Below are 25,782 nucleotides of genomic sequence, written 5' to 3'. Positions count from 1 at the left end.
TTGTAAGTCAGCACTCAGGCCTATCCTCACCAGATCACTGAATCACAACGTAACACCAACCTGCGCATTCCTTGACGAATACGTTTAATTCTTTTCCTTAACACCATGTTGGACTGTGGTAGAGCCTCATGCTCAGGCATCTCATCCTCTGGTTCTGATGACCGTCCACTGCCACTTGGTGATCGAACACTACATTCCTCTGTAAAGGCAAAACATAAATGTTACTTTTCAAGTGTTAAAAGGTTCTACTTTATACAGAATTAAAGGATATTATATAATTCCTTCTTACCCCCCCTGGAAAGTAGGGCAAGCTTATTCAAATCTGTAATTTGAATGGAGAAAGAAAATCCCACATGGTTTCACCCCAGTGGGATATGGCCCTCCCTCTTTCAAATATATGAAGACAAATATTCAGGTGGATTAATTATCATTCATGCCATTTCCTTTTTGCCCCTTCTTTCTCCATTCATTGTGACTCATGTCAACCAACTAACTTAATTTATCCATCTTGGGGTTTGTGGATAGAACTCTGGTAATTCTGTTTGTGAGCTGAACAAACAATTATCAATGTACAATAGAATTCTTCTTTAATGGGGCATGAGGACTACTGCAATTTAAGACAATGAAGTACAGTAGGAATAAATGAAGGGGAACAAGTATGCTGTAAAGGGAAGAAAAAAATTCAGCTAGATAGGGGATGCCACATACAACCTTTAGAACCATCCACTGTGTGCCATAAAATGTACACTGTAATGGATAACACACCAAGAGATGAATGACAGAAAGATTGCTGATCACAATTGTGGTACATCACATTTTCTGTCTTTGATGCTAATATAAACAATTATCAGCATAAAATTTTCACTTAGGACAATGATCTAAAAATGAAGCATACTTAAAGAAAATCGATAGCACTCCACTTTCTTAAAAAAGCCTTTTTTTAAGGGCAAAAAATCCTTTTCGCCAAACTCAAATTAACACTTAGTTCAATATCAATAGTAGCTTGAGTACATAAGAATCAGGGGGATTTTCAATTACAGTCAAAAAGATAGATATTTTGTTGTCTGAACTTAGGTGAATGAAATCATACATACAACACTTATTACAAATAGAATCACCAATATTTCTGAAATTTCCCTCATTACTGGATAGCAGAAAACATGAAAAAAGACAAACTACCTATATAAACATGTGACACCAAAAATTTGATTGGTAAATTTGTCCAAGGGCTTTAATCTAAAATTGATCTCTCTACTTTTAGTAAAGATAAACAAGTGGTTACCTGAGAATCTTGATGTAATATCTAAGAACTCTGAACCAAAACATGTAATTTCAGGAAGGCGAGGTTCAATGTGCTCCTTGAAGTACTCCATGGCCATTGTAGAGAGGTCAAAAAGTTCATCTGTGACAATATATGCTCGATCAAGATTGGGAGTGCTCTTAATGTAGGCCAGTAAACGATACACCTCATCAAGGATCTGCCAAATTAAATACATCATGAACTTCATGACTGTCTTTCCTTGATTAGAATATTATATCATTATAATGAAGGGCAAGAACACTGTCTTCCTTTTACTAGAGGTTTTGAATTCATGTTAAATGTGTGTTAACACCCTGGAACATAAAACCTCAATAATTCTATGCTACAATGTACCATTATTAGCAATGGGATACACAACTATTAATTTTAAGTAAAAAATGACCAGGATCACAGTCAAAGCAACTCTTCAAATACTTACATCTCCAGCAAAGAAACAGCAATGCTTCCGTTCTATGTGTTTGCCAAAGGACATCTGCAACAGAGTCAACCTCATGTGGAGTGTCTCAACTATGTCAGATTCCCTGGCCAGGGGATGAGTGCGACGTGCACTTTCTCTCCTTGGCATCTGGCCCTTTATAGTCTGGAAACGTATCAACATCTGGTTTTGTAGTCGCTGAAATGTGGTGTTTAAAATGCTTGACCCAATTTGCTCAAATCTCTTGCAGGCCTGAAAATGCCAAGACAAACACAATCTGAATGACATTGCCAGGAAGAATGTTTCCTATTCATATTCATTTCTTAAAAGATGACACCTGGAATTTGGTATCCACATTGCAAACCAGTTTTAGTTTTACATCGAGAGAGAGAGAGAGAGAGAGAGAGAGAGAGAGAGAGAGAGAGAGAGAGAGAGAGAGAGAGTAAAACTTGTTCAGAGGTCTGGAAAAACTGAGCCCTATTAATAATCGGTAATAAAAACCTGTTTTTCAGCTGAATAGAAGTCAAGCACCATGACCAAGTATGAAATACAAGACACAAAGTGTTAACAAAAAAGTAATTGTTCACTAAATGCTGCAAAAACACAGTTCAAAACTAAATTCATTTACTTATTTCTCAGCTAAAATTTAACCCGAATGTATGGAAATGTTTACTGTCTACAACTGTCTCCCTCATTTAGTACTATGCTAACACGCATAAATGCAGCAAGCACTGGCAAAGACATTTACGTTAAATGAATAATAAAGGTAACCATTACTGAAATCTTTTGGAACTGAAGTAAATCAGTCAAGGCTTTATATTTATGTAGTCATGAACAAAAACTTGCTAAAGCCAGTGTTGTTTTGATGAGAATCAGGACGCTGAAACCAGTGCAAACATGAACACTAAGGCACTGTCATTTCTCAGACCCTTGGTCCTCTTCTCATAAACAGGAATGGTCCTCGCTACACATGGCAGGATTTCCTTATTGTTGATAAAAAGGCAGACAGAGCGGATGTTGTGGTATTGCAGCCTTGACTGCTGTAAGAGGATTTCTGCTGCACAATCAGGAACAAATGGCAGACCTACAAAAGGCCCACTCTGCCCGAGTATTAACAAACAAAACCCCAGGCCTCACTGTTAAGATGTAGGAGAGAACACACCAGAAGAGGTTAATCTGGTAACTTAGCAAGGCTTCTGAGAACAAGACAAAGGGTCCATTTTGAAGGCTCAACTGTCCAAGTGACCTACATCTAATGGTTGAAGGTCTTTAAAAATGGACAGGTCTACATCTAGACCTCAAGCACCTGCGAGAAAGCAGCCTGTATATTTATCCACATAAAGCTGCTTTAAGAACATTAAACAGGGAAGAAGTTTGCAATTACAGGAACACTGAAGTCAACCTGATCATATTTTTCATTGCAACGATCACTTTAAAAATTAAGGGTACTTGAGAAACTTCCACAACTTAAGACTTCTGGGTATGTCTCCTGACAAGCAAAGGATATCTACATAGCATTCTTACTTTGACCAAAGAAACACTATCATCATCATCCTCGTGCCAGTGGGGATCTTGCATTGGCCAAAGTCTACCTGATGAAACAGAATGGGAAAAAGTATAGGCACAGACTCAGAAATGCTGCTGTGCATCCTACTGCTACACTGATGGATCCAGTTGATTTAAGCAATGCAGTGGTAGTCTGTTCTTTAGATTTATGGCAAAAGTACATGAACAATGTATCCCAGATATGCCAAGGAACCTTGCAGACTGGTCACTTCAACAAGAACATCTCATGAAACTCCCTTCCTGGATCAAACCTTGGTATGATCTCAACACTGCCTGCCTCTGTCCATGCAAAGACATCAACTGTAAGACAACAAAAGAGACTGATCTTATGACATACTAGTTTCTTAATAAAAGGACAACTGCCATCAAGCTGTCACCATTATAATGACATCCCATTTAAACAGTGGGGCAAATGTTTGCAGTCTTCAATTCAGTTGACAAGCTGTCTCATGTCTGCTGCAAACCTGTTGGCGAGGAGCACAGAGAATACTCACGACAAAATATAATTATGTAAAGCAAGAACAAGACAAACCACTTGAGAATTCTAATATAGTCACAACAATTATCAATTGTGGGTGTTGAGAGACATCACTGCTATCTAAAGAAAAGGCATAAGTTAAGTGTATCTTAGTCTAACCCTACCACTACGCTGATTAACAACTTTCCTAGGGCTGTCCCGAAGGCTTAGATATTTTTACGTGGCTAGGATCCAATTGGTTACCTAGCAACAGGACCTACAGCTTGTGGGACCCAAACCAAATTATATAGAGAAATAAATTTCCAATCACCAGAAATAATTTCCTCTGATTCCACGTTGGCAGAGCGGAGAATCAGACTCAGGACTACCGAGTTGGCAGGAAAGCACATAACCCACTCATCCAACGAGGAGCTAAAGAAAAGGCATGAAACCATTGTGCACTAAGGAGTGAAATGCTCCTATACACAGTAAGGCTACAAAATATGTAAAGCAATACTATTAACTAAAATAACAGCATAACAAAAAATACAAAAGGTGAAATAACCCACAAACAGTGCATTGAACAGAATAAACAACAGAGAACAAGATGAAAAGATGAAACAAAAAATATAATTATGCACAAATCACAGACAGTGATACTAACATTGGTGAAGAAAACAGATAAAATTGGTGACACTTATGATCACAAAAACAATTAGAAATGAAAAAATGACAACTGCAAACACTCTAAACAGCATGGAAAAACTGGAAAGTTGTCTCCAAGAACTTTGTTCTGCAAAGCTGACACAAAATACAAATCACGTACAGCAATTTATTCCCATCAATATGTCCAGTTGGCATATGCTGCTTAATATGACAATAATATTTGACATTAAAAGCAAGATATCTCTGATTCATATGAAAATCTGGAAATGGAAATACATTACAATCTTGTCACTTGTACATACCAGACCTACACTATGCACAAATACCTACCATGACAACCCTGTAACACTTCACTTTACCACCTTTACACTACAAGCTACATCCATACAAGCAAATAAAAAGGTTCTGTAAACATTTTGTCAAAATGTGTGTATTGTGTGTGAGAGACAGTATGATTATTATTGCTTGTGTAATCAATAGCTGTACTGTTGTGCCTTTCAAAACTGATGGAATTCTCATATACATACAGAACGACATGGCTTAAGTTTATTAAATCAAAATTCATAAAGTTTCAAAAAGGATTAGGATTATCTTAAGAGAAATGTGATACAACCTTAGAGGTATATATATATATATATATTAATATATATATATATATATATATATATATGGTATATATATATATATATATATATATATATATATATATATATATATATATATATATATATATATATATATATAGTATATATTTAGTGCAATACCAATATCCTTCCTAGTAGCCATTTTCTTAAAACTATATTGAATTGTGCATGTTACATGTGCTAGTCACTACACCAACTTCATGATTTTTGGCTTCTGATACTTTCATTTCTACATCTAATGTAGTTAAACAAGACTACCAAATTAAAATTTTTAACAATCAGTGCTGGTGTCAAACATACAACACCCATAAACAACTGTGACTAATTATGATCCTTTACAGTTATTCCAACCCTACAGAAGCAATTACTTTTTAACCTATCACAGAAACTTGAATCATTTGAACAAAAGTCTAGTGCTATCAAGAGAGCTTCCTTTTCATGTTCAGAAATTACTGAATCTCTAAAAGCTAACTATGCAATAACCTCAATAATACATTTACGCCACAGCCCTATATATTATTGCAATATTTATTTGGCCATAAAACTAACTTTAAATTTCACTTGTGTACAGGTTCAAAGGAGTCTCTCTCATTACTAACAAAATTGGAGTCACACAGAAAAAATCTACTAGACCTATTTTGAATGGTTAATTTTGGAAAGAATATAATGATTGACAAGTATCTTTTGAAGACTTTCACAGGGCTTACTTGAAGGATTTTTCCCATATCAATGGAGAATTATATTAGGGTAAAGTTAGAAAAGCTGAACAATCTAGTTGAAGACAATCAGAGTACAAGATAAAAAGTAAAATAAAATACAACTAGGGCCATGGGACACAAAAATAAACTATAATCTACAGCAAGCAACACAAGACACAATAAAACCATTTGCGAGGTTTAAATTTGTTACTTCCCAAGTGTTTAATTTCTTAAGCTTAATGATTTAAAGCATGATGTACCAGTACTCTCATTGATTTCCATTGTTCAGGGGCAACAAGAAATTAGTTATCATTTCTTGCCTTTACTTGTACATGGAAAAGCTGCTATATTTTGCCTTGGTTTAAGCAACCTGTTCACTATATACTAACCACTGACTCGTGGGTTTAGCTTTGGTAAAATACCATCTCTAGATGAAAGATTACATACAATAATTTTAATTGCACTATTACAAACTTTGAAAATGCATATACAAATTTGAAATTTACTAAGGGTCTGCAGGTCTGTGTTGTTCCTATATATATATATATATATATATATATATATATATATATATATATATATATATATATATATATATATATATATATATATATATATAAAACTTTCCCATAAATGTTTTGGACGTCATAAAACAGAAACAGTAGACAAGGTTCTGGCTTTTCCAACTTCTGACGTTACATTGAGCAAAGTTTGTCACGCAAAGTGTGTGTGGACGGGGCTTTAGCTGCCTAAACCAATACATTTTTCTTCACATTTTCAAAGTGAAACCTAAACATTTTTATTCGTATTTTCAAAAGTGAATCCTAAATAATTAGGTTCCAAAGTGTTGTGTCTTGGTGCATGCAATCTCTCCATGATATATTTAATTTCTCTACTACAATAACTATTTATCATACTTATCCATTCTAGAATGCTCATCACAATTTGTTAACTATAAAAATAAAACATTTCTTTTCGTCAAATCATTTATAGGACAATAAAAGTTAAAATTAAGTGGGCTGGAATGTTCTTGTACCCTTAGGGATTTATTAACATAAAATGTGGTGTTCTGTCTTGGCATCAAAGCTACAGATATAACACAGTAGCTATTATCCAAATGTGTGTTCCATTTTTCAAAATATAGACATGAAACAAAAGAAATTACCAATCTTATCTCTCCAATTTTCTTGTAGGAAAGATATGAAAATATTTTTTCAATAATTTCATTGGGAAGATCGAAGACGTGCAACTGAACACCAACATCCTGAGGGGAGGCTGGAGATGATGGTGACGATTTTAGTCCCAGGAGTACCTGTGAAGAGAATGATTACATTAAAGGCATTTATCTTGACAAGAATTGTACAACATTAATCACAAACAACTTTTGGCTTGGAATTGATGTGAAATAATATTTGTATGGGAAATTAAGTATTAGCAAAGCAACAATCACTGGGACATATGGTCCTCTACAAAAGTAAACAGTGCTTTCATAATATTTAAATATCTGTGATACCTTAACCAGGTAAATTCTCATTTTCTCTCAGCTATGACAGCCACTACTACTAAAGTAGATTGTAGAATCCTGTGGTTCAAACAAATCATAAATAAAAAAACAAGCAATGAGAGATCAAGATGGAAAGAACTCCTATTAAAGACGAGCATAAACAAAAACAATGAGCAAAAAGATATCCACATAATAATATAGTTTATAGTAAATAAAATAGATAGTTATGAAGCACATCCCAGACCAAACCATAGGAATATAGTGATGGCAATGTGCATATTATTACAGTCGTATGTAAAACCTGTCTATTAAATATTCTTGAAGACATCACCACCATCACAAACAATTTTGGGTCAACCCCTTAATGGGGTTAGAGAGAAATGTAAAATGAGTTTCATTCACTCCCTTCATTATAAATACATATTACTATGTTTTGCTATAATGCACAAGTTTTCTCCCATTAATCATAAGTTGCCTTATTTCCATGACTGGGAAAATCCCAATCTCACTGGACTTGAATCAGTCAAGGTCCAAAAGATTTTTACTATGTATACTTTCTCCTGCCTGGTGCTTCCAAAGAAGAAGAAGAAGAAGAGGTCCAAAAGATTTTTACTATGTATACTTTCTCCTGCCTGGTGCTTCCGAAGAAGAAAAGAAGAAGAAAAGAAGAAGAAGAAGAAGAGAAGAAAGGAGAAGATTTTTAAAATACTATGTAACCTTTCCCTCCGCCTAATGCTTCAAGAAGAAGAAGAAGAAGAAGAAGAAGAAGAGAAGAAGGAGAAGGAGAGGAAGGAAGGAGGAAGAAGGAAGGAAGGAAGAGAAGGAAGAGGAAGGAAGAGGAAGGAAGGAGAAGGAGGAAGTTAAGGTTTATCATATTGATGCTTAAACTGCTTCATATGCAGGTTGAAAGCATCACAACAAACTCCACAACAAAGACAAAGGATTCTAGAGGTTCAAAAGCGAGCAAGATAAAAGGTATGGTTAGAGATGAACGAATGCCACTCACTGAGGAGTCACTCAATCACTTAATTGTTGCCTAGCCATAAATCTCTATCATGACCCATACTCAGGAGATAATCTTGAGGCACCCCTAGAACTATCTCTGACAGGATCATGGACTGTGGGATGCTTATGGTATCAGTTACCAAGGGCTACGGAAGACTAAAGGAATAACCACTTGTCCCCGTTTTGTAGCCGAGGAAGAAGAGGGCCTCAACGGGAGACACTGTTTCAACTGCTACCAAAGGAAGTGCAGATGTAATCACTAACCTGAACCAGCAGCAGTTACTATAGTTAGGACACATGATGGACCAGCAGATGTTGGGGAAAGATCAGGATTCCTGTGTTACATGAATCTAGCAAAGTGAAGGATTGATTAACGACCACAACTGAGACTGAAACAATTGATTCAAAGATACCACATCTTAAAGGTGAACTGGCATCATGTGAAGCAAGAAAGCCATGAACGACCTGAATGCAAGCACTTGCAACAGCAAGATAGTGGAGCTTGGACTAAGGCACAGGATGCAAATGGACTAACACAGCCAGCTTAATTAGGGTTACCTCATAGGGAGGAGGCACTTTCTTGCTTGCTGACTGGTCTTCTTAGCAATCATAGACTAAGGAGAGGTTTCTTTAAACAAACGCACTGCTCAAGGTGGTGGTTTGGAAGAGCCATCATATGAAAACTCAGAAAATCTAGAACGGATTGTGAATACTGTACTGTGCTTTCATGTCCCCTTCCTATACCGAATGCAGGAAACGTGGGCTTGGAATGATGGACAGAGAAGTGGATCAAGATCTAAGACAGACATGGATGAGTTACAAATTTGACAACAAAGAACCTCGCAAGTTCTGAGAAGTATGCTGACACACAGAGGGTAACAAAAACCTAAACAGAAAAAAAGCAAATGGGCCAGAATACCACAACACTTAACTGAACACCAAAAACCATGCCTTTGTAACTCAAAGGGACCCTTAGACAGCAATATAAAATAAAAAAAATTGTAATTATTGCAAATTTACTTTCTAGGATGTACTGCTGGTTTTGGTGTTGATTTCAATAATTATTTTTTGTAGCATGTGTAAAAAGGGAATACATTTTATACATTCTCCTCTTCATCATACCTACCATTCTAGTAGTTTATACATTGTAAATATGGTTACAGCTGGCACTAGAAGATTTATCCTAGGTTAAGACCGAAGGTTTGATTCGAACGTTAACAAACATGCATGAAACAAATCAATAAGAATTATAAAATAATCTGTTCGCATTGTTTAATAGGCTACGTAACTAACAAGACACTAAAGAAATTGCAAGTGCATTTACCATGCATGCTGTTATGTGTTTGTGTATTTATAGAATCTTTTACTAAAAAGAACACCTATTAGTGGTATTATTATCAAAGTATTATTGTACTGTAATTACAGTATTAATTAGGTACATAATACTTATAACATGACATAAATGTTGATGTGTAATGAACTGTTATGGATAAACTCCCACAAAAAGATGACCATGTTTCTTCATTTCTACTTAAAACAGATTTCAACATAGTTACTTTCTGGTCAATTTGTACAGTAATATATTAAAATATGGTTTTTAATATTGTTACAAATATAGATCGCCTCGTCTCCCCAGCATTTATTTAATCTGAATTGGAACACATTGTCTCTGAAAGAGAAGTGAAGGAACTTCCTGGACGATGGATGAATAAGGATTTGGAAATACGGGTCCTTTAGATCTATTGACAGCATGAAGTCATTTTCCCCTCACTGCTGCCAACACCGATCACATCTCCATCTTGAACCTCATCTTCCTGAAAAAAATTATTCAAAGTGGACAGGTTGATCACAGGCTTCCAACCCCGACGCCTTTGGCACCTACAAGATGTGACTGTAAAACCCCGGAGACGGACGCACCACTTCTATCGCACCCTTGTCCAGCATTTTCTGCACTTCCTCCTGGAGAACTAAGACTTTGGAGAATTGGGGGAGTACACTCGCCCGAGCAGAGTTCTGTCCAAGAGTGGAGGAGAGAAGTTGAACGGTAGCAGATATCCCATCTGAAGAACATCTACTAACCACTTCTCTGCCCCATAACTCTGCCACTTGGCCCACTGGCCTGCCAGGCAACCCCCCACCTGTGACAAAGGAGAGGGAGAGGTGCCCAAACTATTGAAGACCTCCCTTATTTCTGCCCCTGGAGCCCCTTCTTGGCCTCTTAAGAGGGGTTGAAAGGGACGTTGGTCATCCAACTTAGTCTGAGACAACGAATGAGAGGGTCCAGCTGAAGCTGAATTTCTAGACAGCTTAATAGGTGACGATCTCTGCATTTGTTGCTGAACAGGAGGAGGAGGAAGAGAGGGACATCTCAAAGAAAGAGACTCCGACTTGGAGACAGCCAGATACACCAACCTGTCCATGCCAGCTCGCCACCGGTCTATCGCATACTCCACATCAGTCCGAGAAAACAGGAACAGAGAATCCAACAAATCCTCATTCCTGAGTGCCAACAAAGACTCATGGTCAACCAATCCCACCATCTTGGACAATGCTGCGTCTCTGCTTATCAGCAGAAGTTTAACCCACAAATTGACACTAAGATGAGCAAGATAAGAAAATGGCTTGCCCCCAGACTGTAACAAACTAGCAAGAGAAGATGCACTCACCAACCCTTCTGCAGACCTGTCAGATGTAATCTTGGGAATGACTGTCGACCACAAGTCTAACCACGACACTGTCTGGAACATGGAGGCTGCTGTAGACTCCATTGCCAAAGCATCCTGAGGTGACAAGGACGGCGCTACCGACCTCACCTGCTCCAAAGTCCAACCCAGGCTTGAAATGTATGACATCTAGGTTAAGACTGGACATGCCCTGATAAAGGGAGCCGAGATCAACAACCTCAGTAAAAGAAGACAAAAACTCCTGTACGTCTCCTTCCTCCTGCTCTGGCTAATGGAAATCAACGATGAGAAGACGCAGGCTTATTCAACACACATTCCTTGTGCAAACCAACTGCAGACCCAGCAGCCAAAGAACCTGGGGCGCCATCCAACACAGACACTAAATACCTGTCTGGACTGGAATCGCACACCAACTCCTATGACAAACCAATCACAATACTAGGAACAATATTACGAAGACTCTCCATAGATGACTCACGTACGTGTCCGTGCAGAGCAAGCACACACGTGACGGAGAAGCGTCTCGAACTCGATGCAGAACAAGAATTCCTCAGAATCAAACCATGAACAGCAACATCGGGAGAGGAAGGCAAACATCCCGGCTGAACCACTTCCACATCCCCAAATTTGGATCTTTTCACAGGCGCCTCAAGATCCTTACGATGACGAATAGACACGAGCAGAAGCAGCGGACAAATCACCAACATGCGCAGCCGCAACACGCTCGTGTCCCGAAGAGGACAACGCAGCGATAGCAGATTGCACAGGGGATGGATCCTTCCCATTGACACCACAAGGAGCAGCAGATGAAACACTAACACTCTCAGGAACATGGATGTGCCTCTCTTCACACATTGACAAATAAAAAACAAAGTCCTTACACACCCTCTTGGCAGGAGAGGGGGGAGGTGACGCAACACATTTGCTCATAGCCTTGTCAGCAGAGGGCAACAACCTTTCCTCCAAAACAGAGTCCAATCTCTTGAGAACCGCCTGACATATAGCCACAGATGGATCTGCATGACAGGACGCATATGACACAGATGGAAGAGGATACGTTTTGGATGGCAGCGATGACGTCACAGAAGAGTGAGGTAGCGCAGCAGTCCCAAACGACAACACCAACATAGCAGGGAGTGACGTCATCAACGGCGCTGGGAGAGAAGTCACAGCCTCCCCCTGACCCAAGCTAGCGGCAGGCCTCACTGGCGGAACGATAAGATACCCATGGCTGACTGCGGGCACCAACGCTGAGAAGGCCAGGGGGAAAAGGTAGAGCTGGGGAGGCCTGATTGGAGGAGGAGGAGCTTCCATGAAATGTCAGCAAACCCTCCATGGAGGCGGAACCCCATAGACCTCCCTCCCAGGAAGCAAATTAACCCCTGAGGGAGAGGAGGTGACATTACGCATTAAATCAGCCTAAGGGCCTCCCGATACTTCCAACGACAAATTGATGGAAGAAAAGGAAGGAGAGACAGGCACACAAACTCTAGCATCATGGGGTGTGACTGAGGAAGAAGACGAAGCGTCTGGGTGAGGAGATGAAAACCCTTCCCACGACAGAAGAGTTGAAACTCTACGATACTCCCTCTTACTATAAAATAACTTCCACTGCAATTTAGGCCACGCACAACATTCCAGGCAGGGATTCGTTATAGTAATTAGAATGACACCTAATGCATGTGGAATGGGGGTCCGTAGTCTCGCAGAAGCCAGGAAACGATAACACGGGAAACCTTGAATCCCTGAGTACATATGTTGGCAAGGCCGAGAAGACGCAGAGGAAGCCATAACAACACTAACACACACAGACAAGCAAGAAAGTGAACACGGGCAAAACAACCGGGTTGGACGGAGCAACCGTGTCACTCACCCAGGCGGTTACTAAAAAAACTTAACGTGGTAGCGTGGGGTGTGCAGCCTTTGACCAGTTTTCACCCGATATACGCACGCGTTGCCATATCTCACAAATTCCTTACTTTATAATCTGATTGTTTAATTCACCGGATCCAGCTAGGCACTGGGAAATTATCCTATTGTTAAGACCGAAGGTTTATTCATGTATGAACAAATATATAATGCAGATAAGTACCTTGATACATGGGTAATACACACCTGCTGAATTCTTTTCTGTGATGAATGGCCAACAGACGTTGAAGGGGATGTCGGATCGCTGTAACTATGATCACTGAGTGGACACACCTCTCCAAAGTGCGACAGACGTGTCAAAACCATTATAACAAACAATGCCTGGAAAAAATGGGTAATGAACTAACAAAGCTGGCCCCAATTTCATAGAGCTGTAGCTCATACATAAAAAAATATACATATATAAAATTTTATTCTGCAGATTTTTTTCCACTACTCAACCTGAGTACAGTATTTACATCCCCAATTTCCAAAACTTCACTTTCAAGAGGCAAGTCTGTCATGTCTTTCAAGACTAAACATTGTCTAGTTGCATATTTATTCTACACTTCATCAAGACATTGATAGACTAAAGGCATGTAGGTGTTAATCATGTAATATTCTCTTAAAAAAATATACATCACTAGAACCAGAAGTATACATAACAAAGCATCAGCCCCTTCTCATTCTAATAACTAAGCAACAGCCCCTTCTCATTCTATCATAATTTGTGATTATCTTATACACATAAATTCCATGTGCCATTCTGTGTCGAGTGTACAGGAAGCATCAAGTATGCGGTCATTAACAATTCTGAAAACATCTGAAGTGTTTTGTAACCAAAATCAATACAACTATACTGATATCAAAATTACATAAAAAGGCTACAGATGTGATTCAAAAAGGGGGGTTTTCAAAATATGCTCAGTATGATACCCACTTTCCGCAGAATACAATAGTATAGAATTTAGGCCAAAGGTCAAGTGCTGGGACCTAAGGGGTCATTCAGCACTGAAAGGGAAATTCACAATAAGAAAATTTGAAGTGTAACAGGAGGAAAACCTTACACCTGTGCCACGAAACAACCGTTAAGAGGATGAAAAGTGGATGAAAGAGGATTGGAACGACATGCAGTACAAGGAATGATAGAGGTTGTAGTCTGGGGCCAGGGGTTCAATGCAAAGACCCTTCAGAAATGCCTACAGCACACCATGTGAAGAGCATTGATAGCAATACTCCCAAGGGGGCCCTTTTCTATATACATATACTCTACATGGATACTGATAATTTTTACAAATTCATATTCTCCACACAACTCAAGTTTGGTAGAGGTATGGAACAAACAGTAATACATTATGTATATATGAGTAAATTAAGCTTTTAAAATTTTACTTCATATCCGCTAGTGCTGAGACCTGAAGAATATCACCCACAAAATTACAAAGTTAAAGTTTTACACCCAATCAAAAATAAAACTTATGCAGAGGTTTATTGTGAATTAAAATGAAGAGCTAAGGCCTACACAATACTCTCTAGTATCTCCCTTTTCATTGAGGGACTGTCCTGTACACACATCGAAATCATCAACAGACAACTCAAAGCACAGTAATTTGTTCCCTTCTAACAAGGTCAGAACTTCAGCAGATAATCACACTTAAAACAATTCTTCTAACACTGCTTCCTTAATGCTAGAGCAGAAAATTACAAAGCTGTTATTGTATACAAGTATGTCATTGCATTAATTTTTAAAATAAAAAATATGTACCACACATCACCAAGGGTTGATGACAAGATGGGCATAAATACTGTCTTGTCAGTATTCTTATATGCACTCCAATGCACAAATAGTCATGTGATTACTTGATTATGGATGCTGTCCACTCGACTAAAAACAAATACCTTAAAATTCCCTTTATGTACACTATTATTAGTGAAAAAGCAAATCATACATTTATCCATCTCCTGAGGGGGGGGAGGGGGAGGACAACAATGAGGTTATAATCACAAAATACACAACTTTCAGCTATGTCCTGTTACCCACAAGTCAAAGAGCCCCTTTAACTATCCTTTCTATCAAATGAAACAAATACAGTGGTACCTCGAGATATGAAATTAATCCGTTCCGAAGCGGCCTTCATATCATGAGCTTTTCCTATCTTGGACCGCATTTTACATGTAAAATGGCTAATCTGTTTCAAGCCCTCCAAAAACAACCCAGTAAATTTCATAATAAAGCTAAATTAACCTATAAACAATGAAATACTACAACAATTTGGACCATTCAATACCTAACTTAATACGTACTGCTAATTACCTGTAAATAAAGTGTATTAGTGTACATGGTATACAAGAAATACTGTACGTATGTAGTAAAATGTGGAAGCTTACCTTTCGAGTGAGGCTATCTCCGAAAGTGGCGACAGAGGAGGAGGACAAACGGCAGATACGTACGTACATTTAACTTTATGAAACACAAAAAAATGTAAGGAAAACATACATAAACTAAACTTTACGAAACACATCAACAAAACTGTATCACTTAACTTTAAAAACAAATAAAATTAAAAAAATTTTTTTTACTTTTTTATATACGTATACTTTACGTGTTTTTTTTTTTCTTTATACAAAATTTCAAATTCATCACCACTTTCAACTTTCTGTTTTTTAGTATCACTTAGTTCTTCCTTTTTGCTTACTCCTGCTAGTACTAAAGGCCTCTTTAAAAAAGTAACTATCCAAGGAAGATTGCTTCTGCCTCCTTTTCACAATATTCCTGAAACAACTCAGGCAAGTGTCATCGAACTGCGCAAGCATACGACCTGTGTAAGCCTTTTCGGGGTGTCTTTTTCTACAAATGATTGCACTTTATGAAAAACAGCTAGAACATCCTTAATTACTGCTGTTTTCATAGGGTCGTCCTCCTCCTCCTCGCCGCTGCTAGAGAACTCCTCTTGAACGACGTTATGTTGCATGGCCTCCAACTCCTTCAGGTCATCCATCATAAGCTCCTCTTGGTGCTCCTCGAGAAGGTCGTTGAGGTCGTCCTCGTCGACGACTAGCCCCATGGACTTGCCGAGTGCAACGATCTCGTCAAGATCTGGTTGCAAAACAGTTTCAGAATCGTCTAACTGTTTCTGAATCTGCAACACCAGCTTCGCCCACATCGAATGCCTCAAAGTCTCGGGCAGGTACGGCATCAGGCCAGAGTTTCCTCCACGAGGAATTCAAGGTTGGCCTCGAAACCTCCTGCCAAGCTTGGTCAATGAGTCGGATGCATATCACATCGAAATGCTCTTTCCAAAATTCACGCAAGGTGAGGTTTGTGGTATTGATGATGTCGAAACATCTCTTGAAAAGATGTTTCGTATACAGCTTCTTAAAGTTCGATATCACTTGCTGGTCCATGGGCTGGAGGAGAGGGGTGGTGTTGGGCAGAAGATAAAGAACCTTGATGAAGGAATACTCCACTAGGATATCTTTCTCGAGACCAGAGGGGTGTGCAGGGGCATTGTCCAACACCAGCAGGCATTTCAGAAGGAGGCGCTTCTCTTCCAAGAATTTCTTCACTGTCAGGCCGAAACACAGACTTACCCACTCCATGAACAAAAGCCTCGTTACCCAGGCTTTCGCATTAGCCCTCCACATCACTGGAAGCTTCTCCTTAAGCACTTTGTGGGCCTTGAAGGCTCGAGGAGTCTCGGAATGATAGACAAGTAGGGGCTTCACCTTGCAATCCCCACTGGCGTTCGAACAAAGTGCGAGCGTAAGCCTGTCTTTCATAGGCTTATGCCCGGGTAGCTGCTTCTCTTCCTCCGTGATGTACGTCCGTCACGGCATTTTTTTCCAAAAAAGGCCAGTCTCACCACAGTTGAAGACTTGCTGAGAAATGTAGCCTTCCTTGGTCATCATCTCATTGAACATCTTTTTAAGGGCCTCGGCCGCTTTCGTGTCCAAGCAGGCAGTCTCCCCATGCCACACCGCCGAATGGATGCCAGTCCGTTTAGGGAATTTCTTGAACCACCCATGCAAAGCCTTGAAGTCTGGGGTTGACGTTGATGTCCCTTCTCCTCCGTCGTCTTCGGCCTGGGCAATCAAATCGCCGAAAATAGCGCTGGCCTTGTGGGAGATTGCCGTCTCCGTTATCATATCGCCAGCAATTTTTTTGTCTTTTATCCAGACAAGAAGAAGCCTTTCCATCTCCTCATGCACGTGGGTCCTCTTGCTGGACAAAATAGTGACGCCCTTGGAAGGTGTAGCTGCTTTGATGGCATCCTTCTGCTTAAGGATGGTGCCTATTGTCGATGGATTTCGGTCGTATTCCTTGGCGATCACACTCAATCGCATACCAGCTTCATACTTCTTGATAATCTCCATCTTCGTTTCCAAAGAGTGCATCCTCTTCTTTCCGTGAATTTCAAGTTTCTTGGGACCCATGACTATGTATATATACTGTACGTAATTATGTTATGTATGTAGTACGTATACATATGGAGTAAAGTTCTCACACAACACGATAAAGTATACTACAACGAAATCACTAACGAATTTACGTTAATAAACGAAATCGTTAGAACGAATGAATACCGCGTGCGTACGATACAGATGATACCGTGCAGTGGCTGAAGAAGCACGCCGCTACGTAGTAGATGCATAACGGGAGGGATGCTGACCAATTGGAGAGAAGGATCTCATGGCAGTGACTAGGATCAGGAACCAATGGGAGAGCAGGAGGATGGTGGCGAGTCTACTTTGTTGTCGGTGGTCCGGGCGAATCTATGACTTTACAGCAACAACCTTTCGTATCTTGAGCAATTTTCGTATGTAGCTGTCGTATCTCGAGTTTTTCGTAAGTTGAGCCTTTCGTATCTCGAAGTACCACTGTACTATATGCATACAGTAATTGTGTTCCCAAAACTGTAAGAATATAGAGTTGTCCCTTTACATTCACAGAGGATACATATGTCAGCTTTGCAAATTTTGAGAAAAAAAAAAAAAATTTTGGGGTCCCCAAAAAATGCAGCATTTGACCAGATCATACGCTGGGATACTGGCAACTAGTGTTAACAACAATGGTGGTGCGATTACTTCAGGTATTAGAAGTACATATCTGCTGTACTGTAGCAATACAGTTTTTTCTTCTAACTAAATACATTTCAAGAGTTAAAACTACAAACAGCAAGGCACAAAGTACAACCACCATATCTTAACCCATGTCACTTTTGTACTGATAAATTGGTTATATTAATGTGCAACATCACTACATTTTTTAATAGCTATGTCATCTCGTATCATTTAGGTTTTACTAAACTTCACCTGGTATTGTCAGTGATTTATGTTAAATATAACATTAGTATACATCAAAACTAATTTGCATGTCAAATATATGTACTCAATTATGACTTCCTAAACATTTTCAGCCTTGAAAAAGCAGCCCAGAAAATGACTGCGTACAACTTGTTTACTTGTATTTACATATTATTACTCAACACTTGAGTGCTGAGTAAATAAAATATGTAAATATACAAGTAAAAAACTTATAAGCAGTAATTTTGTGGGTTTCTTTTTCAATCTTCAGAAGAAAACAAAGAAATTCTTAGCCTTCTTCACATTTTGTCGTGTCATCTAATGTTTTAAACACAGCTGTAACATTCCCATTTACAATACTTTTCAATTAGTCAGTGATCGTGATAACTACAAGTCTGGAGCTCCAGATCAAGTGTTTACATATTTTGTGAAACTCCACTCTAGATATTTTTTGTATTTATAAAAGACACCCTGTGCCAAACATCTGAGAAACTGACACAGCTCATGAGTTTCAGTGGCTATTCCCATTCACATTGTGGCAAAATACATAGCAAAGAAGATTCAGATTACAATTAGTACTAATGATACTCAGTCTGTCTGATGAGAACACCTGGTCCTGATGTCCTTTACACATTTTGCTCTTTATTTTACTAAATATTTACTCTAAAATAATTACCCCTATCAACAATAAAGAAAAGTACTTAGATTCAACTCTACATGTTTAACTACAAAGATACCAATTCCCACTGACTTGAAACAAGATTTAACTTCTGCCATGCTTCTTCAGTGGTTCAAATTCAAGAATGTGACCCCAATCAACTTTTTAATTATTCCTGACATTGTACTACTAAATTTGTTTATCCCATTCAATACATCAATGTATATGCCAAATCTTTTGAATTACTTATTCATATGAAGTTCCCGAACATGTTTTCTAAGACTATTTTGATCACAAAATCCTCGCTGAAATCCATTCACATATAAAACAATTCCACCGAGTGAAATTCAAGTCAACAAATGTTCCCTCCTGTTCAGTGCTTTAAAACCAATGGAAATCTGTTTTATGATTACATACAATTTTACAAACTCAGAACAACTTGCAAATTCCCTACATATACAATCTTGAATTCTTATATATGGATTAACTTTTCAACAGGGTATGGTAATTCCCTAGCAGCAAGTGAAGAGTTGGGGGGCCCACCTACTCAATCGTTACCAGCATTACTTTACACCCTTTTGGTAGAAATGACCACTGCATATTTCCTCCTTTTGTATGCCTTCTTGCATTCTTCATTATCTGCCTTTTATTTCCTATCTTTTAACACATTTCTTTCATGTGTAATTAAAGTTCTGTTTCTGGTTTTTACTTTTTCACCGACTCAACAACTCCCTCCCTAGTTATCAGACATTTTTTCACCGACTCAGTAACTCCCTCCCTAATTACCTGACATAAGTACAATAATATATCCTTCACAACCATATAAGTTGCTTTTAGCATGAAAGGTCAGTGCAGCAGTGCTTTTTTTTCTCTTCCCCTAAATGTTTCACTCTCTTCATTCTTATGTTGTATGTTACCACCTTTTCTCTGACTACTCTAGCCCTTTGTTTGCTGCATCTTTACTATTTGGCTCGGAAAGAATTCCAGCATGGCTTCTCACTCATGGGCTTCATTGCATTCTTTAATCCTCTACCCTGCAGAATTCTTGTACTGCTATTCTCTCATGTTTTCTTACTACAAAGTCACAGTGTTGAACCCATATAAGAAGAATCTTAGCACCAATTACAACCAATTACAGGGGAAGCCAAATGCATACACTGCAGTATCTACATAATCACCATGTTAGTACCACTGCCCATTCACAAACACAGTTACCTTCACAGTTCATTTTTTCTGAGTATGCAAGGCTAGTAGAATTTGGTAATAGGCTTGTGTGTGACTGAGTTGCAAAATGCTTTGAAACCGACACTAATGTTGGCACTCTGTAGGTATACAGTGGACCCCCCGTATTCGCGTTCTCCGGATTCCCGGACTCACACATTCGCGGATTTCTCTAGGGAACCTTTCCCTGCATTATTCGCGGAAAATTTGCGCATTCGCGGTATTTTTCTGAGAAATATCCACAAATTCCTGGTTTTTGTTATCAATTTCATCATAAAATGCACTTTTTGTGATAAAACTATTATAAAAACCAAGTATGAACATTTTTAGTGGCTTTTCTTAAGTTTTAACTAACAAAATAGGCTGTTTTTAGCGTTTTTATAGGGGTTCCAAACATTCGCGGATTCTAACTATTCGCGGGGGGTCTGGTACGCATCCCCCGCGAATACGGGGGGACCACTGTATGTAGACATCTTGTTTATAATTTACATGTTTAGCCAACTTTCATCCTCTTAGCAGCCCAACCTTTGAATGTTGTCTCATCCAGTTTAAATTTCAAGCGTCTTGAATTCTCTGAACCTCCTTTTGGGGTTTGTGTTTTTTCTCTCTTTCCTTGGAAACAAGGGGTAGTCTGCTTGTCCTACACAAACATCCAACTTGTTGTTTAGATGTGCCACATTAGTGTAATGTTAAAATGGTGTCTGTCTGAAGCAGCAATTATATACAGCTCTTTATTTTTCATCACTGCCCTAGTACTGGACTTGTTTGCGTATTCCTGTATTACTGATGCCGTACTTATTCATCCTTCAGACATTTTAGATACATAATACTCTGTTGAGCACTTGAAACTATCAACATAGTAAAGTGGTGACCTTCTCTAGGACAAGCTGAACTAGTCAACATTTCCAAGGAGAGAGAAAAAGAACACACATCCAGGAAGAAGTTAGGAAGTGAATTTAAGAAACAATTTTAATATAATCAGGACCAGATATTTCAAGTTACTGCTGCTGCTACATAAACTATGTATTGTTGTGGCTCCTTCAACCATTACTGCTCACTGAGTGCACCAAATTTACGCCTGCAACCCGACATTAAGCAGTAAAGACCCTTCAGCCTCGTAACAGGTATATCCACACAAGCCTACAACCCTCAGTCACGCTGCATTCAAACAATGGTTGGAAGATGATTAAAAGTTCACAACCTCTATACAGTCAATCTACTAGTGTTATAAGCTGGCCATCCATAAACAAGGCTTTGCAGATGCCATAGAAGGATTGAACAATTGCTACTGCAATCTTCCATATCAGCGCTTTCACACAGCAACTTTTGACACTAACACCCATGCAAGTTCTAAGGAGATTGATAGCTACTACAGGCTATTCAGTCTCCTATTACATGGAACAAACCTATCTCAAACAACAAGGTAAATCAAGCCAACTAAGATTGGCACAATTAAACAGTAGATTTTACCAGGGAACACAATAGTTAAGAGGTTGCTCAAGGGTAAAGAAATTGTTTCGGCAAATGGCAAAGAAAACACTAGCCTTGATATTCAAGTGGTTTGGGTTACATCACACTAGGTTATGCCGACTGGCTGCAATAATCATTTTACTAAAATGTCTCGATAAAAGGTGAAGAAACATTTAAGAAAACAAAATTTGCTCTAACACGTATATATGTAATTTATATGAAAACTACCAACATGAATACAATTAAAAAAAAGTCACCCAGCAAACAGTTATGCCACGCAAGCCTATGACCTAGAGAAAAAGTCAGGGAACAAATAAAAAAGTAAACTTGGCAAAGCCTAGCATACCCCCAGAACATATCTATTAGGTCAGCTTCTTCATAAATGGCCAGTAGGGTAATTAGCCTAAGTTTTATACAGCACACTAGTTTTCACTTTCAACTGATAAAACAGAAGGAAACTTTGTTTCCTGTTTTTAGAATAATATCCATTACCCTAATAAGCAAAAGATTTTTCTGAATGAATGCCACAAACGGAGAGTCCACTAAGTCAAAGCAATAAATTTGGTAAAGTTATCAAATGAAAGGACAAAAATGTCACACTTAAGGTAAATAATGATAGCAGAAAAATTCTAAGTAGATACAAAGGAAGTCAAGATTGTTTTGAGGATGGGAAATGAGGATGTGGCTTTGGAGTACAAAATCACAAGGGAATAACAGTACCAGAATTCTGTTGGGCTAAAGATTGAAGATGAACATAACGAAGGGAGAAGCCATTTTGAATTCCTTCCAGGCCAGATTTTCCAAATGCTGCAAACAATGTCCAAAGTCGTTCAGAGAAAACAATGTTTCCATCCACCATACATATTCAAAACGTGTAAACACATCGTAAAGAAATGTAGTACATACTATCAAAGAAAACAACTCTGTTATAACACGAGATGTGCCAAGCGTGAAATGCAATTCAGCACAGGGTATACTCATGCATGCCAAGTAACAAGGAAAAGAGATTGTTTTGTTTGTTTGTATGGAGTTTTTTTTACGTTGCATGGAACCATAGGTTATTCAGCAACGGGACCAACAGCTTTAAGCGACTTCCGAATCACGTCGAGAGTGAATTTCTATCACCAGAAATACACATCTCTAACCCCTCTGTGGAATGCCAGAGAACTGAACTTGCAGCCATTGAGGTGGCAGGCTAAGACCATACCGATCACACCACTGAGGCACTAAGGAAGAAAGATGATGAGTTAGTCAAAAGAGTAAATAGAGGAAACTGAGAAATTAAATATGAAGGATACTTTTCAACAGACAAGAGTATGAAAGGCCTCATATGAAGGCTGCAAAAGATGGCATACAAAACAATGGGAAGCAGAAAGCAGTCATAGATGAGGTCTATGTATATGAAGGAGGCAATGAAGAAGATAGAGGAGAAAAATGTATCAAATTTTCTACAAAGCCTAGTGAAGAAGGAAAAAATGTTCAGATTTGTTAACAGGATGAGCGCAGATGACATGAAAAGGGTAAAGAATCTAAAAATAAAACAAGATAAATAAATCTGAAAATGTGATAAGTAAAAGGCTTAAAACTCTGAAAACCTACTGCAAGAAGATGATGATGTCACCATGACAAGTGGCAAGGCTCCTAGACCACTTGGGGTAGAATCAGTCACTGAAAAATCCTTCAAGATTACCACACAACACCATAAATTACAAGATGGAAACTGGCGAACGGAAGGGTATTAAAGTAAAATCTTTAAAGCTAAGGGGCATCTAGAATATCATACTGAGGGCTTAGAATGCTTTCAAACAGTACAGAGAAGGTGACAAAAGTAGATGAAAACCCCAACCATCAATTTCGTTCGTACCAGGGATATTAATATCAAGAGGCCCTGTGCATTTTACTGAATGATAAAACAAGAGCATGCGAAGTACCTCTGAAAAATAATAGGTAGATCTAGGGTACTTATCTGCTGTGGCCTAGACTATGGCAGTTGCCATAATTCTATAGAGTTTTACCTACTGAAGACGAATTTTAAGTAATATTTATTCGGACAACTGTAATTAACCCCCCAGGGGCCAGTACTAAACACAACGAAATGCATTGGACGCCCCAATCCCTAGTGGATGTCGTATCCGCAGTTACGTTCCTTGACGTCCGTGCGGACTGCTTCTGTAGAAATACCAAATGATAAGGTCCTATATATTTTCACACCTTGAAAAGGTATTTCACAAAACAAGAAATCTAAGGCATTACAAATCAAACTGGTATAGGCCTATGTCTAAAAGACTTAACACAAGCTATGCAGTGTGGCAAGGTCAGAAGAATTTGGGGTGAAGGCTAGTGCTTCTTTAGGATCAGGAACGAGTCCTTTATTACCTATCAGAGAAATGAAGGAAGGACACACATCTAAATGATAAAGTTGGTGGATGTTGGTGGAAGATGTAACAGTAAGGGTTATGGTATATAATGGGTTTGGGTGGAGTGTACTATGGTTGGGAGGGGTAGACCTTAGATATTATAGTAAGTACATTTTTGTTACCTTGGCAACATACTAGACTGCAATGACAAGCTTAGCTAGAAACTGAGGGGAAATAGAAGCAAAAATGAAAAACTGAATCAAACTAAGATTCTTGTACTACTGATTTAAAAAAAAAAAAAAAAAAAAAAAAAAAAAAAAAAAAAAGTTCTAGACCTAAGGTTCCCTAAGCACTCAGCCCACAAGAAAATGGAGGAAATTTAGTAGTGAATACAAAATGGGGCTGGAAACTAATGGGAATGTCCCACTAAAAAGCATAGTTGTAATGAGAAGCAGTAAACGCTAAGTTACACACGAGACTGAAGAACTGACAGAACAAGGCTTAGAAATATTGAAGATTGAAGAGAAAGGTTTTCAAGATCATAGAAAATGGCATAAGTTGTAAGATAGTAGATGGTCTAGACCACATGGGGACATTCAGACGAAAAATGCTAAAAACTGAATACAAACAATCGCAAGAGTAAATAAACACTACTTACAGTGATGAAGTTTAATAAAACTTCGATGGCCTAAAAAGTCACTAGGAAATTAACGATTCCTAACATACGCTAACATTGGGTAGCTAAAGATGACTATAATATATAAATTCTATCTTCAATTTAATTTTAAAATGTATATAATTAATCTATGGGCAACTTATACCTAATGGGGAAAAGATTATTAATTTTACTTCCAGACTAACTCAAAGTTGCCTTAATGCGGTTGATTTAACCCAAAACTGCGACAGACGGAGAGTCCCTTAATTTAACTTTAACAAAAAAATAACAAGCGTTGTTTCCTTTGTCATCGCTTTTTATGCTACTAAACTGCTAAATGAGAGCCGTAACGTTATAAAGGTGGTATGACACTGCATAACCACGACCAAAGGCCACGAAAATGGTCCGGCCGTCGCGAAATTCCGGCGCCGCCAAATCTCCGCTCTCGCGATATTAATCCCTCGCGAACTTCCCATGACCAAGGCTTGGGTCGGAAGGAATGACCTTGGCTAAGAAGCCATTATACCTTATTTCCGAATAAATTTCGTCCATTCCCCGATGTGAAGCCACTCGGCAGAGCTTTGGGCATTCACACGGACCGCGAGCGCGTGCAAACCCGAGGGCGACGGATGAAACCTCACCTTCTTCCAATAAATAGGAAAGCTCTTCCACCTTAACGTCCGCCACTCCACCAGTCCGAGCTGTTCTGTATTTACCGCTTATTTGCCAAAACGCGGCCCATTTACGACCTGAAAGCCTCTTCGGTCGGTGCAACGGACCCCGCTAGACGAGCCTGTCGATTTTCAGCATCGTAGAATGACGATTAGAGGAGATACGGCCGAAAATGTGTGGTATGTTATCACTTATTGTAGTAACAAAGCGTAATGTCTAAGGCTGCCAGCTTTCCTCAGCTATAAGACCCCGTGCAACCCTCCTGAGGGAGGCGACCGAGCGGGATCTCCGGCAAGTTTTGGTGATGTTTCTTCACTTCTGGCTTTCACACTCGTTTTTCACTTAATGATACTCCGTTTGACAGCATGAATAATATCATTCTGCATGCATATTTATTAAAAAGAATATTTAATGACATATATGACTTAATTTATCCCGTTTCCATCGAATACTTCCTTCATTGCACTGATATGGCTCGATACTTCAAGGCATAGTTCGTATTGCGCGGTTAATTGAAATTGTGGTACTGGATGGTAATGGTTATAAAGCCTTCAATAAATGAAAACTTTTGCTGTGA

General features: G+C 38.7%; 1 protein-coding gene across 1 annotated transcript in view; it reads right to left on the bottom strand.

Moving 5' to 3' along the window:
* LOC135217113 (uncharacterized) overlaps nt 1-25,443 on the bottom strand; it is a 46,343-nt gene extending 20,900 nt beyond the window's left edge. The window contains 6 exon segments of the mRNA XM_064252815.1: nt 61-199; nt 1,283-1,478; nt 1,740-1,988; nt 6,933-7,079; nt 13,076-13,210; nt 25,175-25,443. Of these exon segments, the coding sequence (XP_064108885.1) occupies nt 61-199; nt 1,283-1,478; nt 1,740-1,988; nt 6,933-7,079; nt 13,076-13,195 (851 nt within the window). The 5' untranslated portion in view covers nt 13,196-13,210; nt 25,175-25,443.
* Nucleotides 25,444-25,782: the final 339 nt, after the last annotated feature.

This window comes from Macrobrachium nipponense, chromosome 7, assembly GCF_015104395.2.
Source record: "Macrobrachium nipponense isolate FS-2020 chromosome 7, ASM1510439v2, whole genome shotgun sequence".
Classification (NCBI taxonomy): Eukaryota; Metazoa; Arthropoda; class Malacostraca; order Decapoda; family Palaemonidae; genus Macrobrachium; species Macrobrachium nipponense.
This window is presented reverse-complemented; position numbering and strand designations above follow the sequence as displayed.